Below are 24343 nucleotides of genomic sequence, written 5' to 3' on the forward strand. Positions count from 1 at the left end.
CCAAACCAGTCAGGGCTCAATTTGACTCTTGTGCACAGTTTAAATATGTGTGTAGGAAAACCTCTGAAGAATAAGTACCTAACTTAGTGGTGTAAGCCTCCCAGGGACAGAGTGGACCCAACAGGGGAGGGTATGATCACAGACTAAGGTTTCACTTTATCACTTTTTGCATTATTTGGTGTTACAACACTCATTATTTTTATTTAAAAAATCTTTAGACATATATATATTTTTATAAGCAGGGAAGGGAAAATAACAGACAATGGTCACAATCTGGGAGATACCACAGGCCGAAGGGCAGGACCTGCAGACTCGTTGCCCTTTAGTGAAATCAGGTGTCTCTTAGTAAGTCTGATTGCCCTTGATTTTGGCAGCTGCCTGGATTTGTCTCGTCCCGTGTCCTCCACAGCCAGGCCTGAGCGGAGTTTAAAGAGAATTCCCCTCCCGGGAGGTGTTCTGCTCAAATGTTCCCCTTCCTGCTGGCATAGAGTTGGAATTCTCTCAGAACCGAGCAGTTGGAGGTCCCTGTTCGCCAGGCTTGGGGTTTCTCTGGTGACACAACTCCCTTAAATCCCAGTTGGCTGTCTGCCATTTCCATTCCTAGGGATGCCATGTGCAAGTAACCAGTGCTAGAAATCTTGCCCAGTCATGAAACTTGATTCTGAACCTGGCTCTTGCGGTTTGTCTCCTAGCAACAGGCTTGGGGGCTCTGATTATCCATCTAGGCCATAGGTTAAGATTCTTCCTCGGTCTATGAACATCTGGAGTGCACTGCCCAGCATCTTTTCTGGGACTGGAACCTTGCATTTCCTTTGGGGAACCATCTTTCCTTCTCCCATTCTCAGCCAAGAGATTTAATCCGGGGTTTAATCTCGGGGTGTGCCAATCAGTATGTTCCTGTCTCCCTAGCCAAAATGACTCTTCAGGGATGGGCCCGTGATCTACGGCAGCCCGATCAGAGAGAATCACGGGACTTTTGCTGAAAATGGCAAGGCATGGACTTGCTCTTTCTTCAGTATTGACCAAAGAAGCTTGTAGCTCCAGGAGCTAAAGGACCAGGAAGAGGGAAGCTTAGCAATACATAAAACTGTTGGACAATAGTCACTTTACTACAGCCAAAGATATCAAAACAACGGTGGTTCACATGCCAGCAAAGACCAAGTGAAGAGTCTAGATTCATCCTTGTCAGTCTGTAAGGAAGCAACTGACTTCCCTTCCCCTAACCCACTGGCCTGGTGTCAAGGAAACTGAATACGGGGTCAGGACTTTCCTCCCCACCGAGAGGAGCATCCCCCACCTTCCCTCGGGTCAGAGGGTGGAGATGACGTGGAAAACTTGGACTTCCACCTCCACCTGTCAGTAAGGAAAGAGTGCCAACCCTTGCCTGAGCGGTGTCAGAGACAGCCAGTTACAGCAGAAGGGTCTAGAGCAGTGGTTCTCAACCTCCCTAATGCCGCGACCCTTTAATACAGTTCCTCATGTTGTGGTGACCCCCAACCATAAAATTATTTTCGTTGCTACTTCATAACTAATTTTGCTACTGTGATGAATCCTAATGTAAGTATCTGATATGCAGGATGTATTTTCATTGTTACAAATTGAACATAATTAAAGCATAGTGATTAATCACAAAAACAATATGTAATTATATGTGTTTTCCGATGGTCTTAGGCGACCCCTGTGAAAGGGTTGTTCGACCCCCAAGGGGGTCGCGACCCACAGGTTGGCGACCCACAGGTTGAGTGAGAACCGCTGGCCTAGAGTACCATAACACAGGTACCAAATGAACAGATTTCTGTAGAAACTCACTTGCATAAAAAACAAGGAAGTTCTCAAACTGAATGAAAGAAAATTGGTAGATGCTCGCACAGATGACAGACATGTTAACACTATCTGACAAAGATTTTAAAGCAACCGTGAGAGAAATGCTTCAACAAACATGCGTGGGACAAATTAAAAAATAGGAACCCTCATCAGAAAAATAGAAAGTCTCAGCAAAGAAATAGAAGGCATAAAGAAGCAAAAGGGAATCTAGAACTGAGACATATTAATACCAGAAAATTTTAAAACTCAATGGATGCATTAGTAAAATGGAAGGGACAGAGGAAAACACAGTGAGCTGGAAGATAGAATAATAGAAATGATCCATCTGGACAACAGAGAGAAAATAAACTAAAAACAAAAAATGAACAGAGTTCCAGGGACCTGTTGGACTATAGTGAAAGCTCTAACACTCCTGTCATTGGGGTCCCAGAAGGAGAGAAGAAAGAGGAAAGGGTTGAAAAGTACTTGAAGAAATAATGGCTGAAAATTTCGTAAAATTTGGCAAAAGACATAAACTTACAGATTCAAGAAGCTGAGTGAACTCCAAATGGGAAAGCTCAAAGAAATCCACACCAAGACACACCAGAATCCAACTTCTGAAAGTTAGACAGAGAAAAAGTCTTGAAAACAGTGAGAGAGAAACGACATCTTTCCTATAGGGGAAAACGACTCACCTGGGAGTGAATTTCTCATCAGGAACCATGGAGGCCAGAAGGGAGTGGCATATTTCCCATGAGCTGAAATAACCGTCAGCCCAGGATTCCATATTCAGCAAAAATATCCTTCAGGAATGAGGGACTATCAAGACGTTCTCAGATGAAGAACTAAGAATTTGTTACCAACAGGCCTACCCTTTAAAAAATGACTAAAGGAAGTTTTCTAAACAGAAAGGACACTACAAAAGAAGGATTCTCGGAACATCAGGAAGGAAGGGAGAACATGATAAACAAATAAATGAGTAAATTAATTAGGATTTCCTTCTCCTCTTAAGTTTTCTAAATTGATGGTTGAAGCAAAATTATAACACTGCCTGAAATGGGTCTAAATGTATATAGAGAAAATATTTAAGACAATTGTACTAAAAATGGAAAGGGTAAAAAGACATAAGGGGAGGGGAGGTTTCTATACTTTATTCCAATTGGCAAAATGACAACACTAAATAGACTGTGACAAGATATATGTAATACATAATGTAATGACTAAAGTAACTACTAAAATAAACTCTATAAGGAGATATACTAAAAAACACTATAAGTAAAAGAAAAATAAAATTCTAAAAGATGTTCAAGTAACCTACAAGAAGACAGACAAAAGAAAGCAGTGAAATGGAAAAAAAATCCTAAAATGAACGCTGGCCAGTGTTACTCAGTGGCTAGAACATCAGCCTGTGTACTGAAGGATCTTGCGTTGGATTCCCCGTCAAGGGCACATACCTGGGTTGCAGGTTTGATCACTGGCCCCAGTAGGGATGCGTGGGGGAGGCAACCAATCAATGTTTCTCACATTATTGTTTCTTTCTCTCTCTCCCTCCAAATCCTCTCTCTAAAAGTCAATACATTTTTTTAAAAAAAGAAAAGAAACTCACTTCAGATATAACACTATAGGCAGATTGAAAGTAAAAATATGGAAAAAGATATATCATGGAAATATTAAAAGAAAGCAGAAGTGGCTATATTAATATCATGTAAAGTAGACTTCAAAGCACATTTCCAGAAACAGAGACGATGAAAGGGTTAATCTACCAAGATGAAATAACAATTCTAGAAGTGTGTGCACCAAAGGACAGAGCTACAAAATATGTGAATTAAAAACTGACATGTAACTGAAAGGAGAAATAGACAAATTGACAATTATACTGGAGACTTCCACCTCCCTCTCTCAACAATTGATAGACAGAAAATCAGCAAGCATACAGAAGAATTGAATAAGACCGTTAACCAACACGATCTAATTGACAATTGACATTTATGGAACTCTTCCCTGACATCAGCAGATTACACATTCTTTTCAAGTGCCCACAAAACATATAGCAAGTTAGACCACATCCTGGGTCATAAAACAACCTCGACAGTTTTGGAAGAAGTGAAATCAAATAGAATGTGTTCTCCAACCACAGTAGAATCAAACTAAAAATTAATAACAGAAAGACAACAGCAAAATCTCCAAACAGTTGGAAACTAAATAGCACGTGTCTAAATAATCCATGTGTCAAAGAGGACGTCTCAGAGGAAATTCTAAAATACACTGAACCACATGAAAATGAAAAGACAACATAAAAAAACGTATGGGATGAAGCAGTTCTGAGAGACACATTTATAGAAAAGAAGACATGGTCTAAATGATCTAAAGACACCAATTAAAAGGCAGAGATTCACCCGACCAGCGTGGCTCAGTGGTTGAGCATCGACCTATGAACCAGGAGGTCACGGTTCGGGCACGTGCCCGGGTTGTAGAGTCGATCCCCAGTGGGGGCATACAGGAGGCAGCCGATCAATGAGTCTCTCTTGTCATTGATGTTTCTACCTCCCTCTCCCTCTCCCTGCCTGAAATAAAAAAAATATATATATATATTTTTTTAAAAGAGCCACCTTAGATAGGGTCCTCTGGTCTCTATCAACCTGCCATCAGTCCCACAGGCTTGATTGCCACCTAGGTGAATCTCATTCAGTAAAGGCAACCCGCTGTTCCTTCAAGGTCATAGCATCCATCCAAATGTAGCAATATATTGATTGATTGATTTCAGAGAGGAAGGGAGAGGGAGAGAGAGATAGAAACATCAATGATGAGAGAGAATCATTGATTGGCTGCTTTCTTCATGCCCCACACTGGGAGTTGAGCCTGCAATCCAGCTATGTGCCTTGACTGGGAATCAAACCATGACCTCCTGGTTCATAGGTCGATGCTCAACCACTGAGCCACGCCTGCTGGGCTGCCCACTTCTATTCTACAGACCTGCAGCTCGAGGCTTCTCTGGCTAATGTTGAACATGAAAGACAAGCAGGCCCTGGATATGGCCCTCCACTTCAGACTGTGGTTGTGGCACTGACCACCTAACCCGAAGCTGTGATTGCTCTCTCTTACCTTTAACTCCACAATCAAGAATTGGCTAAGCTTTCCGAGCGTTTGGTACCCATAGTGATGTATGAGTACCAAAAACCTGCGTGATCTCAGCAAGACCTAGGAATGGCAGGGTCAACCTTCTGATGGATCAGAAAATAATTGGCACAGCGGTAAAAGGAGGATGTGGTCTCTGTCCTTCCACCCTACCCACCCCTACACCTTTTCACTTTGTTCTTAATCATCGGATATTACTTTGGGATGAGCTAGATACAAGTCCTCCCACTACAGGAACAAAATGTGCCACATCGTCTTCATCCTCTTACTCACAATGATATGATGTGCTTATTATAACTGGGAAGGGATGTCTTAATCAAGGTTGTCTTAGTGGTCCAAGTCTCCCACTGCAAACGAAAGGGAAAATGTTGTTAGCACATGGGTGTGGCTCAGAGGACAAAGAGAGGAAGTGCACTTGGACCTTAAGAGGAACTAGAACCAGGAAGTTCTTTCTCATTCTCACTCTTGCTCTATTGCTCCCTCCCTCTCGTATGTTTTATCACTCTCTCTCTTTGCACATCTTCTGGCCCTTCTCCACAAATTGCATTCTCTCCATTTTCATATACTTGGCTGCCCTGATGCACCACAGTTTATACAACCCAAACTCAAGCAATATCTCAAACTAACTAAAGACTTTCAACCTAATTCCTTCATGTATCAACCCTCTTCACCAGATATGATGAGGTATGAGGTGAGGCAGGGTCATATCTTATAAATATGGCCTTTAGGGGCTTAATCCCTGCAAAGAAGAGGGTGTGGGTAGAGTTTTCATAAAGGAGGGGTATGGTCCGAAGACAAAATACCTATTATTTTGCCCCAAAAGTACTATAGTTTCAACTATTCGTTTAACTGATTTATAGCTACTAAGCCCCCATAGTAAGTTACCGCACTCAATTATCTTGCCATTTCAAGATCCAAAAGAAAATTCCAGAGACTTATTCAGCATCCTCAAAGAAATAAAGAAATCTGTCAGGAGAGAGTTGAGATAAAAAGATAATAGGCCAGGATGAACATGAGATGGAGATAAGACGAAATTGAAAAGGAAACTAAAATTCAATGACAGAATGTTAACTCCCAGTGAAGGCTCTAACGGGCACAGTTGAATTGAGGGAAAACCAAATCAGTATAGTGAAAAGCCATTATGATTCGGTGTGTTTGGAGATGATTCAGCCCGGCGTCTATGCCACAATGTCTTTCATTGCAGGAGGATACTCGTCATATAAGGATGGGAGCATAGGCAGTTACATTTCCTCAGATATTTCCTGAAGTAATTGCTGTGCCCCTTCTCCCTACCTGGTAATTTAGATATAAGTAACTCAAAGAAGGCAGGTTCTGCAGAGTCTGAGAAAAGATTAAACTAGTGTTTAATCTAGTTTCACATCTTGACCCCAACAGTTACTTTTAGGCCCAGCTATTTATAACCCTTGCCATTATGAACTCATAAAACATCCTATTAATACATAGCTGTAACCACAGACAATCACAAAGGCATTCATGTAAATCGTAAGGGTAGGCCTTTGACCTTCTGGCTATCTCCTTAGAAATTAGTTTTCAGTCATCCTCAAATTAATATTCCATTACTCAGATAAATTTGGAAGTCCCTCCCAGAATACTGAATATAAGTTTTAAGAAATGAAGATAAAGTAATAGGAAGAGAAACAGAGGGTAGCGATCAAGTCAGAAAGTTACAGGTGTCCCTGAAAAAGAAACATGAACTGGGTGAAAGGCAATCAAAGACAAAATTAAATAAAACTTTCCTAAAATGGGGGAAGGCCACCTTATGAAAGTTAAAAAGATTTACAAGGTTCCATTCAACATTGATGAAGAGTATTTAGTTTAAAATTTATATATTGATTACCAAAATAAAAATATGGGAATTTTCTTAATGTATAGAACCACAGAAGCAAAGAGAACAGTAGAGGGGCAATACATGTCAACAAATTTTTGGAACATAGAAAGCAGATAGGAGAGTATCTGACAAAGCAAGATGGAATGACAACCTAAGATGCAGCAACAGCCTGGACCTAGCTGGTTTAGCTCAGTGGATAGAGCGTCGGCCTACAGCAGTGATTCCCAAAGTGGACGCTACCGCCCCCTGGTGGGCGCTGCAGCGATCCAGGGGGGCGGTGACGGCCACAGGTGCATTTGTTTTAACTTTTTTTGTATTACCTTTCTATTCTGAGTTCAATAAATAGTTTCATAATTTCAAACTTCAATGTTTCTAATTTATACCTTTCTTTACTATATTTTACGAAAAGGGTAGAAACATTAATACATATATCTTTCTGTTTAATTGCTATTAAAATTTAAAAAAAATTAATTTCCAGGGGCTGAGTAATATTTTTTCTGGAAAGGGGGCGGTAGGCCAAATAAGTTTGGGAACCACTGGCCTACAGACTGAAGGGTCCCAGGTTTGATTCTGGTCAAGGGCACATCCCTGGGTTGTGGGCTCGGTCCCCAGTAGGGGGCGTGCAGGAGGCAGCCAACCAATGATTCTCTCTCATCACTGATGTTTCTATCTCTCCCTCTCCTTTCCTCTCTGGAATCAACAAAAATATATTTTAAAAAATAAAATAAAATGTAGCAATAGCCTGGAATGACTATAAAGGGGGGAGTGGGAGGCAGGCTGGAAGATGTCCTTCAGCAAAACAAGGGAATAAACAAAGAAAGAAAAAGACATGTGATCCAGGAAACAGGAGATCCAGCATAAGAGAGGCATGAAGACAGTGTCCAGGCTGATGGTGAGGGAGAGGTCCCAGCCCCATGGCGAGGCAGCCACGCCATTCCTCCCATCTAGAGGAGAAATGACTTCCCTTCTCCCTGGTTATGGGCTGGTCTTAACCAATAGGTTGTGGTGGGACTGATGCCGTCCCGGTTCCAGGCATAGGCCTTAGAGGCTGGGAAGCGCCCGTCTTGCTCATTGGGAGCCCTGAGCCAAGAAGGCCAACTATCCTGCTGGAGAGAAAAGCTAAGCCACACCTTGGGGTTCCACATCTGTTGAATCAGAGGCAACACCGGTGGTAGAAAGTTTGCCCAAGTTAGTTTTACAGGACTTCCATGGATTAAAAGCCAAACATAACCTTCAAATAAAAACCTCCCAGTGCGCAAGAAGGCAAAAACCCACCAGGAGTGAGAATCAGAAGAAACAACAAATTTAGATCATACCCCTGCCACCACCCTCCACAAAGATAGCAAATATTGTAAATATCAAATACCAAACACAGAGCAGCTATGTATAGAATGTTTGCAGGAACAAAATGCAATTGTAAGGAAAAATATACAACAGGAAACCACCGGCATAGTACAGGTGAGAAATAAATGAACTAATAGAAATTAATGAACTAATAGAAAGCATAATATTTCAATAAAATTTAATGGAGATGCATAAAATATGTATAAAAAGTATTTTTGTAAAATGTGAAAAAAAAATCTCAATGGATGGGCTAATCAGTATATGAGATACAGTTAAAAGTAGAATTAAACTAAAATATGTATCCCAAGAATTTATCCAGAGTGCCGCAAAGTGAAAGAAGGGGAAAGAAATACAATAGAGAATTGTGATACATGAAAAATAATAGAATGAGAATGTCTTGCATCCATCTGATTAGAGTCCCAAAAGCTGAAATTGGAGAGAATGGAAAGAAGCAATATTTTAAAAGATAATGAATGAGAATTTTCAGAACTGATGCAAATCATGAATACACAGATCCAGGAAACACAACATATCCCACATATGATCAAAAATAAATTCATACCTTGTCACCACAGTGAATCTGTTGGGCATCAAATATAAATAGATGATCTGAAAAGCAGAAAGAAAAAGACAGATGACCTATAAAAGAATGATAATTAGAGTAACAACAGGTTTCACAAACAATAATGGAAGCCAGAAGAGGGTGCAACAGCTTTTATAAAATGTTAAAAAAAAAAAAAAATACTGTGCACTTAAAATTGTCTACTCAGCAAAACTATCATTTAATAATAAGGGGAAATATAATAATCTTTATAAGAAACAAGCACATGAAGGATTTACAGAGAGATCTTCTCTAAAAGAACTCATAAAAGATTTAGTTCAAGAAATAGGAAAGTGATCCCAGAAAGAGGTAGAGATGCAAAAATGGAAAGTGAACAACAACAAAAAATGTGGTGACATAAAAATAAGCCCCCAAGAATTACTGTCTCAGTACAGTGATACAGGAGTCTAATCTGTGGAGATTGAAGTAAGGCAGAACTGAAGTGTTCAAAATCAGTAAATTGGGAAGAAAATCAATACTATGTCAGGAGAGGGGAAGACCAGAAATAAGTGATCTGAAGTTGTCCTATTGACTAGAAGGAAGGCAAAATATCATTCAAGTTTGTTAGGTTAAATGTGCGTATTAAAATGTATAGAGTAATCACTAAAATAATAGAAATAAATTACAGAAACGCCAAACCAGCATAAAGGGAAAAGCAAAATAAATAGGGGGTGGGAATCATCGCCCAACGGCAAGAAACTAGCATTCCAAGTTTTGGCCAGCACAATGAGACAGGAAAAAAGTTATAAGCATAATGATCACAAAGGGGGAAATGAAACTGTCATTATTTCAAATAATCTGACTAGCCATAGCGAAAATATGAATTTACAGCAAACCACTGAAAAATGATAAGAGAATTTAGCAAGGGGGTTGGCTCTTATGCTCAGCATGCAAAAGTCAATTGCAAGTCTATATACCAGTAATAAGCAATTAGGGGACACATATTTTTTTCAAAGATACCTTTTATAGAGAAAAAAATACCTAAGAATAAATCTAACAAGAGAGGTACAAGTCCCATACTTATAAATTGTAAAACTGTACTGAAGGACCTACAGGGTGACCTAACTAAATGAAGAAATAGTCCCTGTTCATGCATAGAAAGATAACACAAGATATATACAGACACACATACTTTTTATAAAGTTCGACCAAAACTAAACAGTGTAATAATGAGATAATAAAAAGTGTTAACACATAATTTTAAGAGCAAGAAAAAGATAAACACAAAATTCATAGTACTGGTTATCTATAAAGAAAAGGTAGGAGATGGGATGGAGTAATACATAACTAGCTATGATATTATTAGTGCTTAAGTTTTTGAGTTGTGTGTTAATCAGTGATCGTTATATTTGTAAATAAATAGAAAAAAATTAAGGGAAGAGTCTTGAATGTGTTTTTAAATCCATTAGTTTGCAGCTTGACAAAGACATAACAACAACAAAAATGAAACTAAGAAAAACATTATCCACTAAATATTGATCAGATGAATTCAAATAAAAACAAAGCGCAAGTTGGAATATTAATGCCAGACCATATAACATTTAAGGTAAAAGGCATTATATTCACTAAAGACGGTGAGTATGTATACTATAGTAACATATAATATAGTGCTACATACTCAGGAGTAATAGAGAAGAAATGATAGTAATGAGCCTTTCTGACGCAGCAGCCAGGCTTCTGGGACAAAATGATGGAGTAAGACTTAATCATACTCCCTCCGCCTCATTATATAATAAGGTGAACAAAACCCATTTAAAAACAATGGGGGAGAAGAGTACTGTGATTACTAACAACAGCTCCCCAAGAGGGGAAATAAGCCCAACTTAATACCGCTAACTTGAGAGAGTGACAGCCGAAGAGGAGGGGGCAGGGGGAGGAAGATCTGCCCGCACAGAGCACCACATGGCAAAACTCCTGACACCGTTTACAAAATTCTCAGCTCTCAAATCCAAGAGGATGGAACCAAATATGTCTCCTTATCTCTTCCTTCTTTTTTAAAAAAAATATATTTTATTGATTTTTTACAGAGAGGAAGGGAGAGGTATAGAGAGTTATAAACATTGATGAGAAAGAAACATCGATCAGTTGCCTCCTGCAACCCCCTACTGGGGATGTGCCTGCAACCAAGGTACATGCCCTTGACCAGAATCAAACCTGGGACCCCTCAGTCCGCAGGCCAACACTCTATCCACTGAGCCAAACCGGTCAGGGCCTCTTCCTTCTTTTGACCGGGTGGTGATGAACATGGTCTCTGGGTAGAGACCAGTACCAGAAGACACGTGAACTGTGACAGACACGAAGATTCCCAGGCTCCAAACAGAATCGCAATAGCACCTCAAAGCCCATAAGGCTGTTCCCCCATTAGAACGAGGACGCTCTAAATTGGGCTGGGGCACACACAGTAACTTCAACTTCTTAATGTCTCCCACAAGCGACTTTCTTCATCTGAGAGGGCTCTTTCAGGGAATGTTTCTTACCGTGAAGAAAAATAGATCTTGAGTTCAGCAATTCCCTTCATTCGTCTGAGAGTTTGGGGGGTTTTGATGGTTTGGCAGGTTTGGGTTTGTTTTTTGTTGTCGCTGTTGTTATACATTGTGAACTAAAATTCAGTGGTATTGAGTGTTGCTTCGGAAAAAGCGTTTTCAGTATGATTCCAATTTTATAAAAGTATTTCTGTCTTTCTATCTAACCATCTAATGTTAATGATAACTATTGGTGGGCGGTTAGATGCGGGATAATTTGTTGCTGTCTTAATGCTTTTCTGCATTGCTTAAATTCTTTAAAAGAAGCACGTATCCAACACATCTCATCTGTGAATAAAGAGAGAAGCAGCTAGAGCAAGATACCAGTGACAACAACAACAATTCACACACTTACCTCTGATCAGGCGCCGTTCTAAACCCTTGGCATGTACTGGGTTGAATCATATGAAATTGCCAATATTTGGCTATTCTTGCCCTACTAACACAGCAATTTCATGTGGTCCAATTTACATTTACTCCTTTAACCCTTGAAAACTGTGACAGACACTAAGATGGAGAACCCAAGTCGCTACCAACGCAAGGAGAAATCAAGGCCATCCTTCCCCTCCGAGCCCCCAACCCCACCCCCACCCCAGTCCTGTCCTCTGGCCTTGCCCTCACACCCCTCCCCCACAGATCAGGGTGCACACACAGGCAGAGGGATGGTTCTTTGTCCCAAGACACCTTTCAAGGTGGCACCACCATCAATCAGAGCACTGACCGCAGGACCTGTGTTCTTGCTTTAACTCAGTTTACCCCCTGAATGAAGCCACTTTGGGTTTCTGGGGGGGGGGTGCAGGTTCTTCGGAAGCTCGGGTTCTGTTTCAGAGCCCACAGGACAACTTTGGTGCGATCCCCAGTGCAGCCCCATGTCCCCCGACCGGGCGCCAGAGCAGGACACACTTGACAGTTTCATGTTTATTTTCAGAAAGTGATGAAGACAAAAGAAATCTATCCAGACACCACTCTCTGTACAATAAATAGCCGCCTCGTTCCAAAAACAAAAAAATAGAAAAGAAAAAAGCGCACGTGCGCGCGCGCACACACACACACATGACCGATCTTGCTTCTCTCGACAGGCACCGTGCCCCCCATGCCCAGTCCCCCCTCGGGACGCGCTGTCGCTGAGTGGGTGGGGCCCAGGCCAGCGGCCCAAAGTCACCTGCGTCCTCTCCCTGACCTGGCCGGCTGGCCGTTACGGCATCCATGTGCCTTTATTTTCCGATCAGAGAGTAACACACACACACACACACACACACACACAAAAATGCTGAAAGTTCTTCTACAGAGAAGAGAACTGGACCTTCACTTCCCTGCCGGCACCCCCCTCCCGCCCCCCTGAAGAGAGAACGCTCCTTCGTGTCCAAGACCTTCTTGTTCTGTTTTCTGTTCTCCAGCTGGGAGCCCGCAGCCAGAAGCAGCACCAGGTAAATGACTGTAGTTAGGGCACAGGAAGGGGAAGGAACACTCCTTCCAGGTTTCACCATGGGCCAAGGAGCAGCCGGTGAACCCCAGAATTCTTTTGCCCCCTCTCTTTCCCCACCGACTACAAAAGAAGGAACAGAGGGAGCTGGGGACCGCTCAGTCCTGAGTCTATTGTCTCCGTTAGTTGGTGTCCTCCAACCGAGTCATCTGCTCAATTGGGAAAATAGTTATAAAACTGGCCTTCGGTTTCCTTATCAAAAGGAGAAGGGGCCCCAGCAGGGGAGGAGCTGTCGCCACTGGATGGATAGGGGGACACACGTCTCCTCTTAGAGTCTCCTTCGCCCAGTCCCGAATCCCCGGACTCTGGCCGGACGAGGGCGATGTCCGTCCACAGCGAGGTGGAGCCCTGGTCCTCCAGCGCCCGCCCCTCGGAAGCACCAGGGCCCGGGTCCATGGGCAGAGTCCGCATGGGGCGGAACCAGCCGGCCGGGCCCATCTTGGGAGGGTACTGGGGGGCCACAGGCCAGCCAGCTCCGGGTGCCAGGACCTCCTGGCCTCTGTAGTAGGACATGGTGGGCCCAGGGGCCGAGGGCAGGAAGGCCGGCTTCATGCTGACGGCTCGAAACTCGGCCTCGTAGCTGTGGTCCCGGGGGGCCCCCAACCAGTAAGGCTGGGGAACCACATCCTTGGCCTGGCCAGGAAGGTCGGGGTAGAAACGGCTGGGAACGGGGTACTGGTTGGGAAGAAGCGAAGAGTAGTGGTCTCCCCCGAGCAATTGACAGTTGGGTCCAGGCGGGGAGGGGACACTGGTGTCCACAGATGCATACATGCTAAAAAAAAAAAAAAATGAGAGCCAAGAAGACAGGGGTCAGGAGCGGTACCGGTCACCTGTGAGCCTGCCTATTGCACATGCCTCCCTGGTCCTTCTTCCCTGGCCCACCCGCCCTCCAGCACCCACCCCAGCCTCTCCCAGCCTCAGGGGCAGAGAGGAACATGTGCGGAGCATGTGGTGGGGTCCCGGTCTCAGGGGGGCTCTGCAAAGGTGAGCTGAAACCAGTGGCACTTACGACTCAAAGTTCTCCCGGAATCCTTTGGCAAAGGGGTTGTTATCAATTTTCAGCTGAGTAATCTAGAAAGAGGGCAAGTTGAGCGTCCAGAGTCCTGAGTGTGGGGCTAGGCAACTTCCAAAATCCCTCCCAAGGGAGACTGGGGTCCCTGCTGTCCCCGTCCTCGTCCTCCCCTTCCCAGGCTCGGGCCCTCACGCGGCTGCCTGGGCAGCGCTCACCTCGGCATTCTGGTAGGCCGTCACGGCGATGAACTGGGTTTCTTGGAAAGTAAAGATATGCGTGTTGGAGGCACTGCAGGCCGCCTCGGGCTCTCCTTCGTTCACCTCCACGATGTGCAGCCGGGGCTGGTACTTATGGAGGGACTGGAGCACAATCATCTGAGGGAGAGCAGGAAGGTCGTGGGGCGGGGAGGAGGGAGCTCGAAGGATTCCCCCCACCCTGAGGTCATCCTGTCCAATCCCCTGCCCTGACACCATGTGACTTCTCCCAGGCCTTCCCACTCCAGCCCCCAGCTCCTGGAGGCCCCAATTCTACCCTCGTGCCCCAAGTCCTCTCCCCAGCTGTCCACTGTGGCCAAGCTATTAGCTCACACAGGGCTTTTCTGGACATCCATTCCCTGGGATACAGGTACCCACTCCAGGCCCAGCCTGGTACCAGAGTGGTGGCAGCCTGGAATTTGGCCTGAATGTGACACCCTTTGTGCCCCGAGATTCAGCTTCTTCCCACCTCAAGGTGGTGGGAAAAAGCAGAGTCAGAGAGGAAGAAAAGTGACTCTTACAAAACAGTATCAGCCTGCAGGCTACCCCCCCACATCCCTTCCCCCAATGGGCTCTGACCTGGGGTGGGGGCGGGGCTGGCCCTTGGGGAGAAGTCCCACCTGAGTGGCATTGTTGGAGGCCCCTTTGTTGTTCGTGAGCTTGAGTTTCCCGAATGAAACTTCCTGGCGCATCCAGTGGGCTCCAGTGTTGGGGGAATCTGGGTGGACGTACAGGCGGTTTCCTGTGGACAGTTAACCTGTGAGGCACGCAGCCTCCAGGGCCGGACCCACAGTGATGTGGGCCTGGGCCTGTTCTGAAGGGACATCAAGAAGGATGCTGGGGAGGATCAGGTGGGCAGGGCGAGGGGAGGTGTGGGCAGAGGACAGAGCAGGAGATAGGCCAGAGTCAAGTCGAAAAGAAATGACAAACAGAACGGAGGCGAGAAGTGGGAGGGGAGGTGGTGGGGTGGGGTGGGGTGGGATGGGGAATTAAATCCTAGGTGTCGGGTGTAGGGACTGTGGGGGGGGGGGGGTTCCTCCTGAATCCACTAGGGGGCGCCCAGTCTTGGAGGAAAGGAGTGCCCACTCCTCCCAGGAAGGTGCATACCTGGCATGCTGCCCTCGGCCTTTCCACACTGCACCCACTTGCCGCTCTGATACCGCCAGTGGTGCTGGTCCACCAAGACCACGTCCACGAACATCCGGTAATGACTGGTGGGCTCCAGCCCAGCCACAGTAAATGACAGGAATGGAAACATCCGCCTGGGGAGACAGAGACCCACCAATACCCATCAGCCCCCAACCCCTCAGATAGCCACACCTCGTGCAAAGGCCACCCGTGCTGTGCTGGGGCCGGCTTCCACCCCTCGCAACAGCCAACTGGACGTATTCAGGAAGTTTGCCCGCCGTTTGTTAAACAGCCATTAAGTTATATAAACTCACAATGAAATACAGGGTGGGGCAAATGTAGGTTTACAGCTGCGACTATATGAAACACCGGGTTTATTATTATTCTAGTGGCCCAGTGCACAAAATTTGTGCAGGGGGGGGGGGGTTTGTCCCTCAGCCTGGCCTGCACCCTCTCCAATCTGGGACCCCTTGGGGGATGTCTGACTGCCAGTTTAGGCCCGATTCCACAGGGCCTAAACCTGCAGTCAGATGTCCCTCTCGTAATCTGGGACCATTGGCTCCTAACCACTCGCCTGCCTGCTTGCCTGATCGCCCCTAACCACTCTGCCTGCCGGCCTGCTCGCCCCCAACTGCCCCCGCCCCCCCCCCGCCAGCCTTCTCACCTGCAACTGCCCCCCCTGCCGGCCTGCTCGCCCCGAACTGCCCCCCCCACCCCCGCCGACCTGATCACCCCCAATTGCCCTCTCCTCCTGGCTTGATCACCCCTAACCGCCTCTGCCTTGGCCCTGCCACCATGGCTTTGTCCAGAAGGACATCTGGAAGGTCTCCGGGTCTAATTAGCACATTACCCTTTTATTAGTATAGATTATTCTCCATACGAACAACTGTAACCCTACTTTTGCCCCACCCTGTACATTATAAACTGAGGTAATAAATACTAAAAAAATCATCACTTTCCAAAACTTTGGCTACATTTTCTTAAGATCTCTGCTATTGAGGTTATTTATGTCTATTATACCTAATAATAGATCATGTACACTACTCCATGACTCTCCCAACTCCACGTTCAGTAATATCACATGGGTAGCTTGAAATCAGCCACCGTAGGAGTACTGATACCACGGAAATCAGCAAACTGTGAATCAGGGCTTCTGAAAATGGTTTTCTCTCAGGGGGCCAGTTGCTAGACACTAGCTGCACACCACTAGACATCTGCTTCCCAGGGGGACCAAAGCCTCAAGCCAGCCCCCTACAGGCAGTTCCTTCCAAGTCCTCAGGCCACAGTCCCCCCACGCCCTGGTCTGGCTTCCATCTGACCTACATCCTCTCCTCTGTGGCTCTCACGGTGCTGACACACACCCAGCCCCAAGGCACCCATCCGCAGGCTCTCCCTGCCCCACCCTCTGGGCCTTGATGTCTGTTGTAGGGCCTGCCCCAGGCCTGGGCCTTCAGAGAAGCAGCTACAGTCCTGAGTGGAGCTTCCCGTCCACCGGGAGGAGGGCTCGCTCAAGCGCCGTCCTCATGCGTGAAGTCCCGGCTCCCAGGGAAAGCGGAGGAAGCTGGCGTTGGGACGCTGCATTATTGTGCCAGAGCGATAAACGCAGAGGAAGTAGCACTCCCGTCCCATAACAATTTCCACCACCTTCACCATCACCACCCCATCACCATTGTCCCTACACCCATCGCCTCCACCAGCACCACAGCCTTCGTTTCCATAGCACCATCATTACAGGATCCACTCCACCATCACCACAACCAACCCCTCCACCGTCACCACAACCCTCAACTCCACCATCATCATCACTACAGTTACGTCCTCCACTACATCCACCACCTCTACCAGCGGCAGCCATCATCTCCGATGGCTCGCCCTTTCTCTTCTCACACAAGCGGGAAGAGCAGCGTTTTCAGGGTATCAGTGTTACCCTCATCAAAATTATGTTTCACTCCCACACACTTCTCCCCTCTTCCTACAAGAAGTTCCGTAAGATGGGAAGAAAGGCACTAGTCCAGGAGTCAGGAAACCTGGGGGAGAGAGTTTCAGGGCCCAGGGAACAATATTGGGTGGATCCTAGTCCCTAGAGGGTCCCACAGAAACACCCTTAATAACCTTGGGGGGGGGGGGGGGGCTCGCTGGTTTGCCTGTGGACTGAAGGGTCCCGGGTTCGATTCCAGTCAAGGGAACATGCCTGGGTTTGCAGGCTCGATCCCCAGTAGGGTGTGTGCAGAAGGCAGCCGATTAATGATTCTCTTTCATCGTTGATGTTTCTATCGCTCTCCCTCTCCCTTCCTCTCTGAAATAAATAAAAATATATATTTTTTAAAAAATAACCTGGGGAGGAGGGAACATTTTCACATTCCTGTCTTCCTCAGACTCTCCTGGGCTGAGATCAAGAGACTTATGACCTTGGAGAAGTTAATTGTCAAACCAAATCTCAGTTTCTTCACCCGTAAATGGAAATGATGACTCCCGCCCATCTTGTCTCTGACAGCTGTTAAGAAGCTCACAGCCGAAACCGGTTTGGCTCGGTCTATAGAGCGTCGGCCTGCGGACTGAAAGGTCCCAGGTTCGATTCCGGTCAAGGGCATGTACCTGGGTTTCGGGCACATCCCCAGTAGGAGATGTGCAGGAGGCAGCTGATGGATGTTTCTCTCTCATCTATGTTTCTAACTCTCTATCTCTCTCCCTTCCTCTCTGTAAAAAATCAATAAAATATATTAAAAAAAAAAAAAAAGAAGCTCACAAGATGTGAAACTCAGCTCACCCTCTCTCCCATCCCACCCCATCCCACCTTCTTCCAGGCCTGGAGGTGTCGAAGCCCTCCGGCCAGGCTGAAGGACCCTGAGCAAGAGTCCAGAGTCCCAGGGGCTCGTAGGCCAGTCGACTTGAGAAATCGAAGCTTAGGAATGAGGCCTTGAGCAGCAGAGGGTGGGAGAATATTCTCAACCCATTCCTACCACCAACTCACTCTCCGACAGTGGTCAGGTGCCTCACACATCTCCTATATGGTTGGTCACAGGTTCCTCCAACTTGTAGGAATCAAGGGGACAGAAGGGAATATATTCACTGAGTCTCTCCTTATGCAGCAGCCAGTTCATTGAACCAGTCCTTTGAGATATAAAATGTTCTTTCCAATTTGATACTTGAAGGAAACGAGGCTTGAAGAGGTTTGGTGATGGCTCCTTGGTGGGAGGCCAGAGCCAGGTCTCCTGACGGCAAAGCGCAGACTGTGGTCTCCGTCCCTCCATCTCGCTTATCACTCGTCCAGGGAAACGGAGGACACACAGGAAGAGGATGGGCGAAGGGGAGAGGGGGAGGGAGGGCTCAACTTCACCCTAAAAGTCTAGAATCACCACCAGCTGGAATCCCAAAATAGCCCCTGATTTACATAACACTTTGCTGGGAAGGAACGGGGAGTAAAGATGGGCCTTGTGCCGAACCGAGACCCCCCCAAAAGATCACCGACCATTCTGCTCTCAGAGGACAGCGCCCAAGACCCCAAATTCCCCTAAAGACCATCCTACCTTGAAATATGCACAGCGTCACCGTGTTCCTCCCCCATCCCAGACACCTCTGACCTGCACCACTTCCCTGCCGTTAAGTACAAATTGAAAGGAGACTTTTTTGTCAGTCATGTTGGCAAAATGTTTCAAGATTGGTAATAATTTATGTCATGTTGACGGGCCTGTGGGACACCGGTCCTCGCGTACACTACCGGTGGGGGTGGTGTAAATTGGTACCACTTTTAGGGGGGTTCTCCAGCCATGCCTTGTGTGCCCATCAGGATGCAAAATGTACTCCCGATCACGGGGTCCCCTCCTCCCACCAACCTCAGACCCACTTCGTAGAAATCAAACGGCCATTAGCGAACAGCCAAACAGAAAGCAAAGCTGGTTTCACCTGCCCTAGGAGAAATAAAGTCAGCCGGCCCAAATGAAAGCGGCCTTAAAGCTAAAAATACTTTTGAAAGATTTAGAAAGTTCTTGGAATTGGGAATGGAGAGAAGGGAAAAACCCCAATAGCTGTGAGGCCAGCGATGGAGGAGTGTGTAGGCCCACGGTGGCTCTATCCACCCCTAACTTCTCACAGATGTACACAAATGCAAATCGAGCTGCTTAACAACAGACCTTCCCAAAGTTATCTTAATTATAATAATCAACTAATCACACCCAGAAACGTGGGGATTGCCAGCAATTAATGAACACCCACACGCCCACACACACAGACACCAGCCTCTCTCTTCCTCTACTGAGAATGTCGACCGTCAACTATTAATGCTCGCCAACACATTCACAGCGCAAATACAGTCCCGCACGGAAACACAACACAGGTCTGAGGTGGGCACCCTCAGACACCCCACGTCCCCACAAACACACAGACTTGAACACAAAGGAGATCTCAGTTTCACCCAGGTAGTCAGTCAATCAGTTGCTCCTCCATTTCCCCCTCCCTGCTCCGCACCTGAGCTGCCTGGATCTGTCTCTGGGCCCGGAGTCACCGCCTGCTCCCTGAAGGAGACTATGACTGTGTTGTGGTCCACACTGGGGGGTGGGACTCGGGTGGGAGGGAGAGGAAGGATCTGGGAGCAAGTGAGTCAGCTCCACGCAAAAGGCTGTGGGGCTGTGGGTGGGCCTGGGCTGGAAGGATTTTTCAAAAAGGAAGAAGGCCGTGGGTGATGTGGCGGTGACTGGCAGGTCACTGGAACCCACAGAGGGACAGGCCAACCTGCCAAAGCAGAAGGACAGAAAGGGAGCTGTCCTCTGAGCCCAACGCTCACTTCTCAGAAGCCAGTGGAGAAGAAAATGGCTGCCAACTCCCCAGATCCCTGGCGCCCAAGCTCAGATACGGGGTGATTCAGGGCTGGGGGGACTGAATTGGGGGTGGTGTGTCCTCTGCCCCTTCCACCCACCGTGCGGACCCTGAGGCCTGATCCAAGGGGAGGAATCAAGGGATATGGGGAGGGACCACTGTGCTCTTCCAAACGAGAGCCGCAGTGTCTGAAGGAGTCCCTCGGGGTGGGTCACAGTGTGAGGACTGGCGCTGCCGGTGTGGCTCAGTGGGCGAGTGCCAACCTATGAACCCAGAGGTCACTATTCCTGTCAGGGCACATGCCCAGGTTGCGGGCTCAATCCTCTGTGGGGGGCGTGCAGGAGGCAGCCAATCAATGATTCTCTCTCATCATTGATGGTTCTCTCTCTCCCTTCCTCTTTGACATTATATATTATATATGTGTATATGTATAAATATACATATTTTAAAAAGTGTGAGGATTGTAAAACACACACACAACACACACACACACACACACACAAGCACACATGCTTATGAAACAATCAGGGAAATTTGATGATATTTAGGCATTTCTTTTCAGGCTTGCAAATGGTATCGTTTTTATTTTTTGTCATTTTTTAGAGGTACATAAAGGAATAATTAAGGATGAAATATTATTGTGTCTAGGACTTATTAATTCTTTGCACTATCACTAATACAGTTGCAGACCAGAGAGGTAGAAGTGAAGTGAGTGAGGATAAAGAAGAAACAAGACTGGATTCGCGCTGATAACTGTAGGAGCTGGGTATGGATCGATGGAGGGAGGCCCGTTACATTTTTCTCTTCACTCTTGTATACACAAATTGACCTTTGACAACACAGGGGTTAGGGGCCCCAAACCCTGTGCAATTGAAAAGTCACTTATGACTTTTGACTCCTCCAAAACTTAACTACTAATAGCCTACTGTTGACTAGTAACTGAAGCCTAACAGATAACAGAAACAGTCCATTCACACACATTTTATCTGTTATATGTATATACTGTATCCTTATAGTAAAGCTAGAGAAAAGAAAATGTAACTAAGAAAATCATAAGGACGAGTAAAGGCATTTATAGTATTGATTTTTTTTAAAGGGTGTATACGTTAAAACGCTCAGTTCAAACTCATATTGTTTGAGGGTCAACTGTACTGAAAAAAAAATTTTTTTTTTAAATATATTTTATTGATTTTTTACAGAGAGGAATGGAGAGAGATAGAGAGTCAGAAACATCGATGAGAGAGAAACATCGATCAGCTGCCTCCTGCACATCTCCTACTGGGGATGTGCACGCAACCCAGGTACATGCCCTTGACCGGAATCGAACCTGGGACCTTTCAGTCCGCAGGCCGACGCTCTATCCACTGAGCCAAACCGGTTTCGGCTGAAAAAAATTTTTTTTGTTAATCCTCACACGAGGGTATTTTCCCCATCCTTTGATTTTCAGAGAGAGTGTGAGGGAGGGAGGAAGGAAGGAAAGAGAGAGAGAGAAACATCGATGTGAGAGAGACCCATTGACTAGTTGCCCCCCGCACGAGCCCTGACTGGGGCCCGGGATTGAGCCTGCAACCCAGGTACGTGCCCTTGACCAGGAATCAAACCCACAACCCTTTGGTTCGTGGGCTGATGCTTTAACCACTGAGCACACCGGCCAGGGCTATTGGAATTTTTCATAATTAAAAAAAGTAAGCATATGGATCTAAGAAGGAGACAACAAAACTTGTCAAGAGAGAATGATTCAGCAGGAACATAAAGGGAAAGGAGGAGGCTGTAGGGGCAGAGATGGGGACCCACACTCAGAGATACATCCCCTGAAATACCTCCCTAAACAGCCTGTGGGCAGACCACAGCCGGCCCAGCGCCCAGCAGGTCCCTGAAGTTCTGGCTGACGCTCCCTCCACCTCATCTCTCACGCCTGACAGCAGGCTGTGGGGAGACCCAGGTCCCAGGGAAGGAAGGCTTCCTGACCACACACAGGGTGGAGGCCCCGGTTCGGTCTCTGTGTGACTGAGTGTAAACCGTTTACTACCCCTGTGCCTCAGTGCCCTCGGCTGTATAATGGGGACACTGCTTGACCTACCTAGCGCACAGAGAAATGATGGAAGTGAAAGCGCTCTGAATGCATCAAGGCCTTCGGACAGGGTGGGTGCTGTTTTGACTCCTGGCCCTGGGAGGAACCCAGGCAGGTACCAACTGGGTTCTGATGCCAATTCTGCCAGTGACAAGTGTGCTGTGTAACCTCGGAAGAGTCTCTCACCGTCTCTGGGCCCATTTCCTTGACTGCAGGGAGGGGACTGAACAAGATCTTCGGGGTCCCCTCAATTCAAACACCCTGGGACTAGAAGCCCGGGCTTGGGGGAGCAGAGAGGAACTACCAGAAGGCTTAGGAGATGAAGGTCATGCCCCTGAAGACAATGCCAACATTCCTGGGTCCATCCCCGGGAAAGAGGAACAGCTCAGCCACTTGAGCCAACTGTGGTTGGTGGCCATGTCCCTCAATCCCAGGCCACCCCGCAGAAATCAGGAGGGAAGAATGTTCCAGCAATATCCAGATTGAATGCCAACCCCCAGATCCCGTGTGGCCTCCCCCCTCGTCCTCCCCAAGCCCCACACTTGGTATCAACACTTTCCAGGCCCACTGACGACACAGCCCCTCCACCAACAGGTCCTTGCTGGTCCCCTGCCCGCCCGGCCTCCGGGGAAGGTGGGCGCACACTCCCACATGTCAGACACAGGCAGGGCAGCTCAGCGTCCTGCTTACTAAACAAATACCACACAAGTGGAGTTTCTCTTTCTTCCCCCACGCAAGAGGCTCTCCCCGGAAGCCACACACCCGGCCCCAAGCCCTACTCGACACGTACGGAGCTCAGGGGGCCCTAAGCCATGGGTTCCTCGGGCTGGACCCGTGAATATGCGGACAGGCTCTCAGGGGACAGACCTTAAAGGGTACAGAATACGGGACTGACCCATGGGTTAGCTTCGCCTGCTTGTGCCCATGGGCATTTGTGCCCTCCGGTAAAGGCCTGTGTTTGGAAGGGATCTGTGCCCCACACATTCTTTACCAACCCCCCAACACACACACACACACACACCCCAGACATAGGAACTCAAAGTACTACCGGAAAGGAAACTTGGCCACTGTGTCTCCATGTCACCAAATCCTAGTCTCGCCGCCCCTCCCAAAGCTGACCTGCGAACACAGCGGCAGCAGGGCCGGGGGAGGTGGCACCCGGCACCCCCCCCCCCCTCCCCAGATGAGCACTGGGTCAGCACCGGTCCCATTGCAAGACTCTGCCCTCCCCTTCCATTTCCCCACACGCAAGGGCTAAGAGGTGTCCTGCCCAGTCAGACCCTCAGCACTGCACCCCCTCTGCCTACTGCGACCCCAACTCAGTTCTGGGCGAACCCCCAAACCAAGGCAACGCTCATTGCACCCACTCTCCTCCATCCCCCTTTAGAGTTCTGCCTGTTGGTGTAATCTCCCAACAACACCCAGAACTTTTCACTCCCATCTCCCTCCTCTAATCCCTGAACCAAAACAGTGAGGGAGACACTAGCAACGTGGAGACAAGAGAGAGAGAAAGAGAGAGAGAGATTGATTAAAACACGCGCCGAGCTGAGCTGGGGCGGGGGGGACCCGGCGAGCCGCGCGCCGCACTCACCGGCCCTGCTTGGTGATGATCATCTCCGTCTGGTGCTGGTTGAACTTGGACCACAACAGGTGGTTGTTGAGCGCGACCCTGAGCTTCCCCGACACCTCCAGCCCGGCCGGCAGCGCATAGTCCTCGCGGGGCGCGGGGTAGAGCCCGGCTCGCGGGTCCGGGGCCGCGTAGCCATCCGCGGGCGCGTAGCCCTCGGCGCCCGGCGTCGGCGGGAAGGGCTCGCCGGGCCCCGGGAAGCCGGCGGCCTGGGGCCGGGGCGGGTAGGCGTAGGTTCCGAGGAAGCGGCCGGGCGGGGCGGACACCAGGGCGCCCCCGGCGTAGGGCGCCCCGAGGCCGGCGCCCCCGCGACGCTCCGCCGCGTCCTGCGCGCCCGGCTCCGGGTAGAAGTAGCGGTTCTGCGGGTCGGCGCCGGGCGCCCGGCCCTCCTCGCTCGCTGGCAGCGGCTCCGTGCCCGTCAGCATGGCTCTGCCGCCCGGCTCCAGGATGCCCATATGGGGCGGGCGGGCACCTTTCCGCGGCCGTCGGGGGCCGGCCCCCTCCGCGTGGGGCTGGCCCAGAGGGTCCGGGGCTGGAGGGCGGGGGCGGGGCGGGGCCCCGGGGCGGGGGCCCCACCAAAAGGCGGACTCGGACGCCTGGGTCCTGTGCCCGCGTGGGGCGGGCGCGCGGCGGCTCCGGGCTCCCTCTCCAGCGGCCGCTGTCAGGCGCGTCGGGCGCCTTTGCTGTGGCTTATGAAGAAGC

General features: G+C 48.1%; 1 protein-coding gene across 1 annotated transcript; it reads right to left on the reverse strand.

Annotated features, from left to right (window-relative positions):
* Nucleotides 1–12157: 12157 nt before the first annotated feature.
* TBX21 (T-box transcription factor 21) lies at nucleotides 12158–24096 on the reverse strand. The gene is made up of 6 exons (XM_070393607.1): nucleotides 23606–24096; nucleotides 15111–15265; nucleotides 14624–14745; nucleotides 13965–14123; nucleotides 13747–13808; nucleotides 12158–13509 (listed from the first exon to the last, which is right to left on the reverse strand). The coding sequence occupies exons 1-6, from the start codon at nucleotides 24094–24096 to the stop codon at nucleotides 12891–12893; spliced, it is 1608 nt and encodes a 535-aa protein (XP_070249708.1). The 3' UTR covers nucleotides 12158–12890.
* Between the last annotated feature and the right edge of the window lie 247 nt (nucleotides 24097–24343).

Source organism: Myotis yumanensis, unplaced genomic scaffold (genome assembly GCF_028538775.1).
Source record: "Myotis yumanensis isolate MYYU_CA2020_CCGP unplaced genomic scaffold, mMyoYum1.0.hap1 SCAF_16, whole genome shotgun sequence".
Taxonomy (NCBI): Eukaryota; Metazoa; Chordata; class Mammalia; order Chiroptera; family Vespertilionidae; genus Myotis; species Myotis yumanensis.